Source organism: Sceloporus occidentalis, unplaced genomic scaffold (genome assembly GCF_023333645.1).
Source record: "Sceloporus occidentalis isolate IW3139 unplaced genomic scaffold, rSceOcc1.0.p SCAF_21, whole genome shotgun sequence".
In the NCBI taxonomy this organism is placed as follows: domain Eukaryota; kingdom Metazoa; phylum Chordata; class Lepidosauria; order Squamata; family Phrynosomatidae; genus Sceloporus; species Sceloporus occidentalis.
The window spans coordinates 13813168-13826316 of NW_028317001.1; the positions used below are offsets into that span (position 1 = coordinate 13813168).

The window sequence follows — 13149 nt, forward strand, 5'->3', positions numbered from 1 at the left end:
ATGACATTTGCCTCTGAAATTTGGCAAGAAATGGCTGAATGCACCATAATTCTTTTGTGGCTAAATGTACTATATGTTTTGGGATAGTCAGTACCCTAATCCATCCTCAATATCCCAGCCATGGCCTCAATTATATTGTTTACTATATTGAAAGGATTTGATACAAAATGGATCTGAAAGGCAGTAGCTTTTTCCTTGCTGACAGAATTTAAAGTTTATTTCCTGGACTGAATTCTGAATTGATGAAATAATATTTGGGATGCACCATGTGCTTTCCTCCCCTTTTGCTTAGTCACTCTCTGGATGAGGGCTATTTTCTATTTCAGGTGACCTTTGCAGATGTGGCAGTATATTTCTCCGAGGATGAATGGAAATTGTTGACAAAGAAACAGAAACTTTTGTACAATTATGTAATGATGGACAATTATGACAATGTGGCTTCTGTCGGTAAGGAACCTGAAACCATTGCTCTTTCTATAAAGACTGAGGACCCTTTCATACTATATTACCATGTCGCTATGATTCCACTAGAATTATAGAGTCATAGAGTTGGAATAGACCACAAAGACCATCCAGTTCAACCCCCTTCTGCCATGCAGGAATACACATTCAAATCTCCCCCAAGAGATGGCCATCCAGCCTCTCTTTAAAGACCTCCACCAAACTCTAAGGGAGTATATTCCACTGTCAAAGAGCTCTTACTGTCACAAAGTTCCTCCTAATGTTTAGGTGGAACCTCTTTCCCTGTGGCTTGCATCCATTGTGGTGTCTCCTTTTTTCTGTAGCAGCAAAAGGCAAGCCTGCCCCTTGCGCAACATGACACCCTTTCAAATATTTAAACATGGATATCATATCCAATCTTTATCTTCTTTTCTCCAGGCTAAACATAACCAGCTCTTTAAGCTGCTCCTCATAGCGCTTGATGTTTTCCAGACCCTTCACCACTTCGGTTGCCCTCCTTTGGACATGCTCCAATTTGTCAACACCCTTTTTGAATTGTGGGGCCCAGAACTGGACACAGGATTATTCCAAGGGTGGCCTGACCAAAGCAGAATAGAGTGGCACTATTACTTCCCTTGATCTAGAAACTATTCTTGTATTGATGCAGCCTAGAATCACATTGGCCTTTTTAGCTGCCGCATCACACTGTTGGCCCATGTTCAACTTGTGGTCTACTAGGCGTCCTAGATCCCGTTCAAGCCTAGTTTAATTGTGATAGCAACATCCTGTAGAATATTTGAATCTGTAGTTTAGTGAGGCAATACTGCTCTCCAGTTTCTAAGGATTCCAAATACTCCATCCTAAACTGCCAATTTTAGGATTTTGTGGAAAGGAGCCATGGACATTAATGCTTTTCACACCCAAATGGTACTCAGCACATCCCTGACCAAGTTTCCTACCTTTTTTGGCTCCTCTTCTATCCTTTTAAGGCTCGGGAGAGCCTTCTTGTGGGAAATACCTCCCTTGGGCCTGCAATGGCTCAGAGAGGGTCCAACAGTGGCCAAATGGTCTCCACTTCCCCAAAGGGATGCTATAGGATGTTGAGGGTCAAAATATTATTTCATCCCTTCCCCCCCCCCCCCCTGGCAATACAATCTGGGGTTGCCCCTGAGATCTCCTACAAACCCCATAGTAGTCCATGCCTGTCTTATAGATGTTTTAAGGCTGCTCCCTGGTGCTTGACACTCACCAAAATTGGAGTCCAGGTCCCAGCCCCCTTGCTTTGCCTTTGCCAATGAATTATTTGTATATTGATTATCCTGCCTTTCTCAACAAATGGGCCTCAAAGTATCCCTTTTATGCATCACACTCTGTGGGTATGTGTCTGTGATGGAGAGACAGAGGGAAAGTTAAAAAATATAACGACAGGGAAAAGATGCTGAAAATGAGATGCTGAAGCAGTGCAGATGGGCAAGAGGGAAGGTTGGAGAGCGGAGGGAGAAAGGGAAGGGGATCTGGCAGATGGGAGCCAGGAGGGGAAAGCAGGAGTAAAGCCAGGATTGCCTAGCTCTGTATGGAGAGGAAGGGACCTCTGGGAAGGGCCAGGAGAGGGGCCTTGGGGATTGGGAGGCAGCCACGAACATGACAGATTTTAAGAACTGAACTGATGAGAACCAGCGCAGGCTCTTGTTTTCAAACATATTAAGGGGTTCCATTTTGAAATTATGAGCAATGTCTTTGAAGAGAGGAAAGGGAGACAGAAAAATTCCCTTTTCTCTAATGTTTCTTTTCCAACCTGAACTTCCTTAGCTCCATGGTTGATTTCAGAGGCTCTTTGTTACCCGAAAGGCTGGAGTCTGGGGAGGACACTGCCAAGTGCTATGCTTTTAAGGGAATACTTAGCTCAAAGGAGAGACTGGGGCAACAGTGACATCGGGAGTCATCCCGTTCTGTTAGGGGGATTCCATGCATTCTCAAGCCCTATATAAATGAACAGGGCTCCGCGCAGTTGAGCGGCTGCACCCGCCACCGCCACAGGCGTGATTAACCCTTATGGGGCAAACTGCCCCTTTTCCCAGTGTGCCTTTTTGTGTATCCTGAAATCTGCGTAAGGCATGCCCACCTATGACACAGGTGCACTGTACATACATTCACACATATATAGGTGTTCACGCACACACACAAAAACTAGCTAACAAAGGTGGGAGTGGTGAATAGATGTTAGGCTTTCCTAATGATAATAAATAACCTAGATGGACCTTGATTCCAATTGCTGAGGGCTCAGAATGGGGAAAGAAACCAGTAACTCCCATGACAAGTGGAGCTGGCGAGTGTAGTGAGGTGTTTAGCAGTGTAAACCCAGAAAGTGTCTGTCTGCAACTGGACTGACGCTGAAGAACAGCCAGTTGGGCCTGATCTTTATACTGAAATTGTTGCTAGTGGGCAGAACCCAAGTTTTCTATAACGTTTAAATAGTTTTAGAATGTTTTCTGGGTGGAGAAAATATGGAACAAAATCAAATTGAATGCAATAAGTGCTTGGTGCAAATACCTCAGACATAAGGGATTAGTACACCGGTCCTCAGGTCCTTGTTGGCTCTGAATTCCAGTCCCATTCCCAAGCCAATGTACAGCGCAATTTGAGCATGAAGCTCCCAGATGCAGCTCAACAATAACATAGCACAGTATGGAAACAACTTTCCAGATACAGGTTTTGGCAATGCACTGACTCCTCTTCACACTTAAAAATAAGTCACAGACACAGTTGATTTCATCCAAATCTTTGGAGGTTCTCTATCTTGAGATGCAAAATAACAACAATATTTGCAAGCTCTCCTCTCTGACTTCCATCATGTTCACCAACTCCAATCCAATCCTATCCACAACAATCCAGATGTGTCCTGTATTCTGTATTGGTTGTGATTCATCTCATGGTGCCACACAACATGAAGTGTCCTCTGCAGTTAGCTTGCATCATGCCATGTGCTCTGACTCAGCACTCTCTGGCCGTCTCACAGGATATGATGCCACTTTTCAATAAAAATATTTTAACACATGTTTAAAAGAATCTTTTTTCAACAGTCTGTAGGACTATCTGCTTCTACTGATTACCTCAAGGTAGGTTCCCCACAATCTCTTCTTTGCCAGATCCTGTGAGTAAGGATATAATCGTTTCATGGATTTGGGGCATCTGCAATAGGGTCATGCTCAGGTCACCCACCCCAACTTTATTAATTTAATCTCAAATAGGGAGGAGTGAATATAGGGCTAAATCTTGGGCTAACACTTTCCTCTCTTAACTCAGTATCATCTGTCATTATCCTTCTTTACAGAAGAACTTGTCAGTCATGAGAGAGTCCACACACCAGAGAAGCCATACAACTGCCAGAATTGTGGGAAACATTTTGCATACAAGTCGAACCTTGTCAAGCATCGGAGAGTCCACACCGGAGATAAGCCATACAAATGCCAGCATTGTGGGAAATGCTTTTCTCAGCCCTCAAACCTACTGACACACCAGAGAATCCACACAGGAGAGAAGCCATACAAATGCCAGCATTGTGGGAAATGTTTTTCTCAGCAGTCACACCTACTGACACACCAGAGAATCCACACAGGAGAGAAGCCATACAAATGCCAGCATTGTGGGAAATGTTTTTCTTTGAAGTCAAACCTACTGACACACCAGAGAGTCCACACAGGAGAGAAGCCATACAAATGCCAGCATTGTGTGAAATGTTTTTCTCGGCAGTCACACCTAGTGACACACCAGAGAGTCCACACAGGAGAGAAGCCACACAAACCCAAGCAGTGAACAAACATTATTTTTGTAAAGAAGGAATACAAAATATTTCTTCAATCCAGCCGTGCTCAAAGGCCCTTATGATTTTATATGTACGATTTTTCTGTCCATACGCCTGTGTATGTTTTAAAGTTATGTTTTGTTAAGTTTAGTTTTTAATTGCTACTAGTAAAGATAATTGCTTTGGGTTATAAATTTGGCTGGGGATTGTGGGTCGTGGTTTAGGTTAGTTAGATGAGGGGCTGGGATTTGTTGCAGCTAGCTAGAATACAATGATAGCATTCAGAATTTGTGGGATGTTGGCTGAAGAAAGTTGGGGACCGGTAGTAACACAAAGGGAGCAAGCTTCTTCGAATGTCTGTGGCAGGGAGAGATTGTGTGTGTGAGAAGGATGGCAAAGTGGGTCTGGTTAATAGTAGGGATAGATGGTGGGAATTGTAGGTGGGGGCTAGGTTTTGTAGAAGGTTGAGTTTTAGGTTTAGGGTTTCAATATATTCTTTGGCTTGGGGAGGGCAGTTCTGGCTTAAAAACTGAATTTCTGACTATGTTTTCAATAAAGTTCTTTGCTATTTCAACACACTGGACTTGTGAATTTGCACAAAACTGACCCTTTCTTCTGTCCTCAGTAGTCAGCTCCATTCCCAGCCATAAGAACAGCAGAGGCAAACACACATATATCTATATATATCTATATACCTACAGTATACACAGAGAGGCTATTTCCAAAGCAGAACCTTTCTTTCCTGCCTTTCCTGGGCTCCATTGTGGCCTCTTCAAAATCTCTTCGAAGGAAAGAAGGAAGGAAGTAAGGAAGGGGGGGGGGCTGCTGAACCCCTGGCGAACTCCTTTCCTTCCCTCAAAAGCCGACAGTGGAATAAACAGCAGCAGCAGGAATGATTTGATAAATAAGCAAGGCAATATGATTAAATTAAAAAGTTAGAAGAAATAAGAGAAGAAGGTAAACAACGTAACTGGCTTATTTTCCGGCAAATAAAAGAGAGATTTTTGTTGGATATGAAAACATATGGAATAGAAATAATTAGTACAGAAATACAAGGAAATGTGCTTGCTATAGGGAAAGGTTCATTTGTGGGGAGATTGTATAAAATCCTGTTAAAACATGAGATGGAATCTGAAGTGGTTAAAGAAAACATGGTCCAATGGCCAAGAAAACAGGACACAATATTGAGATGGAAGAATGGGAGTTAACTTGGAAAAGGAGGATAAAATACACAGCTTCCCAAGCCCTAAGGGAAAACTACTACAAAGTATTTTTATATCTAAGACTTGTTCTGATGGGTGCTGGATGTGCGGAAATGAAAAGGGCACATATTTCCATCTCTGCTGCTCCTGTGTCAAAGTGAAAGAATACTGGAATACATTCTATAACAAGACTGGTAGAAGAATGGGACAAAGTGATGGACTATATCAAAATGATAGAAGATTTAAGGGGATTCATAGAATCATAGAGTTGGAAGAGACCCCAAGGGCCACCCAGTCCAACCCCATTCTGCCATGCAGGAACTCTCAATCAAAGCATGCCTGACAGATCGCCATCCAGCCTCTGTTTGAACACTTCCAAGGAAGGAGACTCCACTATACTCCAAGGAAGGAGTGTGTTCCACTATCGGACAGACTTACTGTCAGGAAGTTCTTCCTAATGGTGAGGTGGAATCTCTTTTGCCGTAGCTTGCATCCATTGCTCTGGGTCCTAGTCTCTGGAGCAGCAGAAAACAAGCTTGCTCCCCTCTCAATATGACATCCCTTCAAATATTTAAAAAGGGCTATCATATCACCTCTTAACCTTTTCTTCTCCAGGCTAAACATCCCCAGCTCTCTTAGTCGTTCCTCATATGACATAGTTTCCAGACCCTTCACCATTTCAGTTGCCCTCCTCTGGGCATTTTCCAACTTAACATCTTTGTTAATTGTGCCCAGAACTGGACACAATATTCCAAGTGGGGCCTGACCAAAGCAGAACAGAGAGGCGCTATTTCTTCATTTGATCTAGACACTATACTTCTATTGATGCATCTAAAATTGCATTGGCCTTTTTAGCTGCCGTGTCACACTGTTGACACATGTTCAACTTGTGGTCTACTTGGACTCCTAGATCCCTTTCATATGTAGTTTCATTAAGCCAGGTGTCCCCCATCCTATATCTGTGCATTTTATTTTTCCGCCCTGAGTGCAGTACCTTACATTTTGCCATGTTGAATTTCATTTTGTTAGCTTTGGCCCAGCTTTCTAGTCTGTTCAGGCCCTTTTGAATTTTGACCCTGTTCTCTGGAGTATTAGCTAGTCCTCCTAGTTTGATGTCATCTGCAAATTTGAAAGATATGCCCCAAATTGTGTCATCTAAGCCCTTAATAAGGATGTTGAATAGCACTAGGCCCAGGACAGAGCCCCACTGGACACCCCACTGGTCACTTCTCTCCAGGATGAAAAGAAGCCCTTGTTGAATACCCTTTGGGGTCAGCCGGGCAACCAATTACAAATACATGCAACAGTTTCCTTGTGCAGCTTGTTTCATGTTTTTGTTTTATATACTGTTTAATTTGGTTAACTGTTATTGAGGAACATAGCTACGAGATTCTATGATATGTGGGTGCCCTATAAACCTTTTAATAAATGAACAGGTATTGCAATCCACTCTGAAGAAACCTACCAAGAAAACCCCTTCATAAACTCCCATAAGGTCACCATAAGACCTGGAAACAACTGGAAGGCAGACCCCAAGAACAACATTGGGAAACAGGGGCAAGCCTTGCCTTGGGAAAGTGTAATGACTGGGCTCCAGTCAATGGAGGTCTTCTTCAGGCAGAAAAGGGAGGTTTATGCAAATCCAGAGTGACATCACTGCTATGAAAGGCTCTCTTGACCAATCAGAGAGCAAGATGAAGGTTCTTCTGGAAGCTTCCGTGAGAAGGAGATATAAGGCCTGAGAGACCAAGAGACAGTTGGGGGAATTGTGTCGGTTGGAGATCGAGAGAGAGAGTTAAAGAGTGGATCTTGGAAGTTAGTCTCAGAATTGAACGTTTGGGTTTATTTCTTTAATAGCTTGTGTGAATTGAACATTATATACTTACAAATATTGTACCTTCAAGATCCTTAATATCTTGTATGACTTATATTTCATATCTATTTTCATATCTATCTCTTTTCCGCCCATTTCTAACCAATCCAAATCTGGGACATCAGAGAGTCCACAAAGGGGAGAAGACGCACAAATCCCAGTAATGAACTAATAATCTTTTTGTCAATTAGTAATACAAAAATTATATTTTCAATCCAGTGGTGCTAAGAAAAGGCCCTTGTGATTTTCCTGGTAAGGTTTGTCTGTCCATATGTATGTTTATGTTTTAAGGTTGTATTTCTTAAGTTTAGGTTTTCATTGCTAATTGTATATATAATTACTTTGTGTTGTAAATTTGGCTGGGGATTGTGGGTCGTGGTATAGGTTATGTAGAAGGGGGGCTGGGATTTGTTGCAGCTGGCTAGAATAGTTTTGGGAATGATAGCTTTTGCAAAGTGTGGGATGTTGGCTTAAGAAAGTTGGGGGCAGGTATTAACAGAAAGGGCTAGTTTCTGGGAATGGCAAAGGGGGGCTTGTTACCTGTGGGGCATGGACTGTGGGAATTGGAGGTGGGAGCTAGGTTTAGAAAAGTGTGGAGTTTTAGGTTTGGGGGTTTTAATGTATTGCTTTTATTGGAATGGGCAGTTCTGTTTTAAACACTGAATTCCTAAGTGTTCTCAATAAAGTTGTTTGCTGTTTCAACACACTGGACTCTTTGATGCACAGAAGTTCTGAATTTGCTCAAACTGACCCTTTCTTCTCTCCTCAGTCCTCACCTCCATTCCCAGCCATAACAACAGCAAAGGAAAACACACACACACAAACATACAAGATACACAGAGCGAGCTATATTTCCAAACTAGAGTCTTCCTTTCCTGCCTTTCCTTCCTGAGTCCAGCTCTGCACCTTGGGCTCCATTGTGGTCTCCTCAAAGGAAGAAAGGAGGGAAGGAAGGGGAGGCCCCTGAACTCCCGGTGCATACCTTCCTTTCCCACAAAGTCCGCCAGCAGAATAAGAAGCAGCAGCAGCAGCCTGGCCCTAGCAATCCTTGTGCATAAATTCACAAATAAAGGGATTCATGACATATTGTAACCCATTGTGACCTGAGTCTGCTGCTCCTTACCTGAAGGATTGAGACAGGACTGTTGTGATCTCGCCCTGAGGTTCCTTGCCTGAAAGACTGAGATGGGACTATTATGGCTTCAGGCTCATGCTCTTTACCTGAAGGATTGAGATTGGCCCACTGTAACTTCAGTCTGATGCTGCTTGCCTGAAAGATTGAGACGGGACTATTGTGACCTAAAGCTGGTGCTTCTTACCTGGAGGTTTGATACTGGTCCATTACAACATCATACTGATGCTCATTGCCTGAGAAATTGAGACTGGCATAGTGTGATTTAAGGCTGATGCTCCTTGCCTGCACGATAGGGACTATTGTGACCTCAGGCTGATGCCCCTTTCCTGATGGATTGAGGCTAGACTATTGTGAGTTCAGGAAGATGCTTCTTTCCTGAAGGATTGAGACTGTCCCATTGTGACCTCAGTCTGATGCTCCTTGCCTGAACCTTTGAGACTGTCTTATTGTGACCTCAGTCTGATGCTCCTTGCCTGAACCTTTGAGACTGTCTTATTGTGACTTCAGTCTGATGCTCCTTGCCTGAAGCATTGAAACTGTCCCATTGTGACTTCAGTCTGATGCTCCTTACTATTAAAACTCCCAACCCTCCTCCCAATGATAAAAACATTAATCAATCTCTAAAAAGCTATTAAACAGCAAGAAAATTTAAAACATCCAAAACACAATATAATAAAAAAGTTTTTTCAGTCAAGAATTGAATCGTTTTCTGAAGCGGAGGGCAGAAATGATACATCAATAACAATTTCCATAACAGTAACGATGGCAAGGGTAAGGGTCAGGGGGAGGGAGAGGCAAGGGACTACATCTAATCTAGTCTGAAAAGGCCTGCTGGAAGAGATCCGTCTTAATAGCCTTCCTAAAGGCTTCCAAGGTGGAAATATGATGGATCTCATCCGGAGGTCGTTCCAGAGCCTGGGAGCAGCTGATGGGAAGGACCTCTGGGTCGTCGCTGAAAGTCTGGTCTTCTTAAGTTGTAGCAGGTTCTTCCCAGAGGACCTGAGTCTGTGGTGGATTGTATGGGAGGAGGTTCTCCCACAAGTGGTCAGGACCCATGTCATGTAGGGCTTTGAAGGTTAAAACCAACACCTTGCATCTTGCCTGGAAACTAATGGACAGCCAGTGGAGGGGTTTAAGAACCGGTGTCAAATACAAAGCATCACACAGGATAGGGTTCAATAACATTGGAAACAACATTTCGGGGGGGGGGGGGAGATTTTCTCTGGAATCCTGAGGGAGGGGGCTCTGGGAGGGAGAGAAGAGCCAAAATCTAGGCCAAAGTCAAGAGAGGGAGACGGAGGGATCTCAAAACTCTGGCAATCCCCTGGAAACCTGGGAACTAGGTTTAAGGTCCTCCCTTCATTCCAAATGCCACTGCCCTGGTCTTGAAGGGAGATAAGAACCAGCAGTACCTGCTTGACTTGATCCCCTTCCCCTCTGCCATTCCCTTCTCTTTTGTATCGTGTCTTTTTAGATTGTAAGCCTGAGGAGCAGGGAATTGTCTAATTAACTATCTGTAAGCTGCACTGGGATCCTTTGTGGCCGAAGAGAAAAGAATAAATACTCTAAATACATAAGTATAGAAGCAACAATTCCCAAATTATTGTGTTATAGCATTAGCAATACAGCATGTACATTTCTGTACTGCTTATCAGTGCACTCAGCACTCCCTAAATGGTTTACAACCTGTAAGCCAATTGCCCCCAACAAGCTGGCTACTCATTTGACTGACCTACGAAAGGATGGAAGGATGAGTGGACCTTGGAGCCTGGCCTGGGATTGAACTCACTACCCTGGCTGCAACACTGACATTTACTGAAGAAGTAAAGCCCTCCCTTCAGCCACCATCTTGGGGGGAGAGAGGCAGGCTAGCTCCAACTGCCTGCCTGAAAGAAGAAAAAGCCCTCCTTCCGACCAACATCTTGAGGGGGAGAGAGGCCTGGCCTGAAAGACTAAGAGCCCTCCTTCTGACCACCATCTTGAGGGGGAGAGAGGCCTGTTATGTTTTATTTTGACTATGTATTGTACTTGCTGTTGTACACCGCTTTGATCTAATTAGGAAAAGCAGTATATAAATAAACATTATTATTATTATTATTATTATTATTATTATTTAACCACTGTGCCACCAGTGCCCCAGGTTCTCCACCATCTTCTAGTCTAGACAATTCAACATCCCCCTTACTTTGTTCTCTGCGTGGCTAATGTAATATTTCATTGTTCTATGACCTTTAAGCCAAATAACCAGAGTACAATATTGCTGCAAACTTCATTTAATTCCAAAATATAGCACACTTGGAATATTCTGAAGAAGCTGAATAAGGAAATCAGATTACATCGTACTGTTTACAGACTCGAGTCTGTCTTTTTCACATCATATACAAGTTGTTAACTGCCCTTTAACGGGTCCCAAGGCCCCCTACTCATGCTGACCCTGTGGATGAGACATCTCCAAGACCCCTGTCCTCCATTGCTCTGCTTAGGTCCTGCAGATTCAGGTCCGATTATTGACTCTACCCATTGGGCATGCGGTTATCTCTACCTTCTATTTTTCCTAGCATTTTTGTCCTTCCTAATGAGTCATGCCTTCTTGTGATGTGTCCAAATACGACAGGCTCAATTTAGTCATCTTGGCTTCCAGAGAGAGTTCTGTCTTGATCTGCTTTAGAACCCATTTGTTTGGCTTTTTGGCTGTCCATGGGATCCTTAGCACTTTTCCCCACCATCGCATCTCGAATGAGTTGATTTTCTTCCTCTTGGCTTTAACTGTCCAGTTCTCACATGTGTATAAAATGATGAGGAATCCCATGACTTAGACAATTCTAGTTTTAGTTCTCACTTGTTTATCTTTAGGATCTCGTCTAGTTCTTTCATCGCTGCCCTCCCCATTCCTAGTCTTCCTCTGATTTCTTGACTGCAGTCTCCATTCTGATCAATGCTTGATCCAAGGTACAAGAACTCTTTAATTGTTGCGATTTACTCACAGTCTAAGTTGAATTTATGCAGCTTCTCCATGGTTGTTATTTTTGTTTTCTTTATGTTCAGCAGTAATCCTGCCTTTACACTTTCACATCAGCCCTTTTCACATCATATACAAACAGTTACTTAAACATCTAAACAAAGGCCTGACTTTCAGTGTCACACCACTGATCACAACACACATAGTGGTTTTATGGGCACATACCTGTCATCACACACCTCATCCCTTTGCTGTTTTGCTTCTTTGTGTGTGAGGATCTGTTTCTCTCACAATTTTTCTTCCTTACTGATTTTTCTCTTTCTATCCCCATGGCTTTTCTCTCTATTAATCTCCCACTTCACTTTCTCTCTCTCTCTCCTCTCCCTCCATATTTTCCTTCTGTATGAGAAAAAAAGAAACTACGTTTCTGACTCTCTAAGACTTATCCCTCCCTCACAGACACACAAGGCATTAAGTGCATGTCTGCATCCATTGGAAAGATGGTCAATATGCCCACTGCCACCTCCCAAAAAGTGGGAGATTTCAAGTGTATGTAATGAGAAGTAACATCCTCGATAAGGACATCACACATTATGACTTTTGTAGATCAGAGAGTGAGCTGGTTTACACAGAATTCAACCCCATTACATGATGAGCCACATTTTCTTTCTTTAATGTGTTTATTGCACTTACATTCCTGCTTTTCTCCCAAAATGGGATACAAGGTGGCTTACAATAATCTTTAAAACATTCAACTAATACATTAATTTACAAAAGCTATAAAGAAATTAAGCGTCAGCATTGAAAACACGACTAAAACACTAAAAACAAAAACGTATTTAAAACAGTTTATATATATACAATATATGTCTAGAGAGAGAGAGCATACCATGTCACACGCTGCAACTCCATAGTTAAAATCCCAAAGCTTGCCCAAATAGAAATGCCTCCATCTACCAGAAGAAAGACAGGAGGGAAGGAGCCAACCGGACTTTCTGTGGAGCCAAGTCCTACCTATTGGGATCAGCCATGGATAAGGCTCTCTGCCGAAACCTTACTAACCCTGTCTGTGAGGATGGTGGGACTGTGAGGACGCCCTCCCTTTAGATGTCAATGCACACCTTGGTTTATATAAAGAGATAGGACTTTTCCAATATTAAAAACAAAAGCTGTATGCTCACACACGCAGTTTCCCATCTCCACTCCTGCTTTTTCATACATTGGAAGAAGAGATGGGTCATTCCTTCTATGGACTTAAACAGACCTCTGTGACATCCAAACATGAACAATGTGATTTCCCTAAACGCAACTTGACAAAAACCAAGCAAATAGGAACAAAGGTATCAGATCTTGGTTTGTTTTAACCAGAGCTTACCCATAAAAAACAACACTGTGGCTTCTCCAAAGGATTCTTTAAACTTGAGTAGCTGGAGCTAATTAGTTTGCGTCTTCATACTATCGTGAGGAGGAGGGAAGCCTCAGATCTGACCTAAATGCATTGCTGATCACTTCTATCCTGACCGTCTTCAATAAAGTTATTTTGTTTATTCAATTAAAAAAGAATTGGAAGCAAATGCTTTCAAGCCCCTTCTCCAGCGAGCAAAAAGAGGAGGGCAGAGTATGAGAGCTCAAGGCTCATATGCTATTCACATCACAAGAAACCATGGTTTCCCATTACAATAATATCAGGGCAGCATGTACATTAGATAGGGCTTTAAGTACCAAATGCTGAAAAAC

The 13149-nt window shown here is 42.8% G+C and overlaps 1 protein-coding gene across 1 annotated transcript in view; it reads left to right on the forward strand.

Annotated features, from left to right (window-relative positions):
* Positions 1–13149, forward strand: part of LOC149301640 (uncharacterized) — a 146579-nt gene that overhangs the window by 115872 nt on the left and 17558 nt on the right. Inside the window, exon 9 of the mRNA XM_089484129.1 lies at positions 3807–4200. Within this exon, the coding sequence (XP_089340255.1) occupies positions 3807–4200 (394 nt within the window). The remainder of the gene's footprint in view (positions 1–3806; positions 4201–13149) is intronic.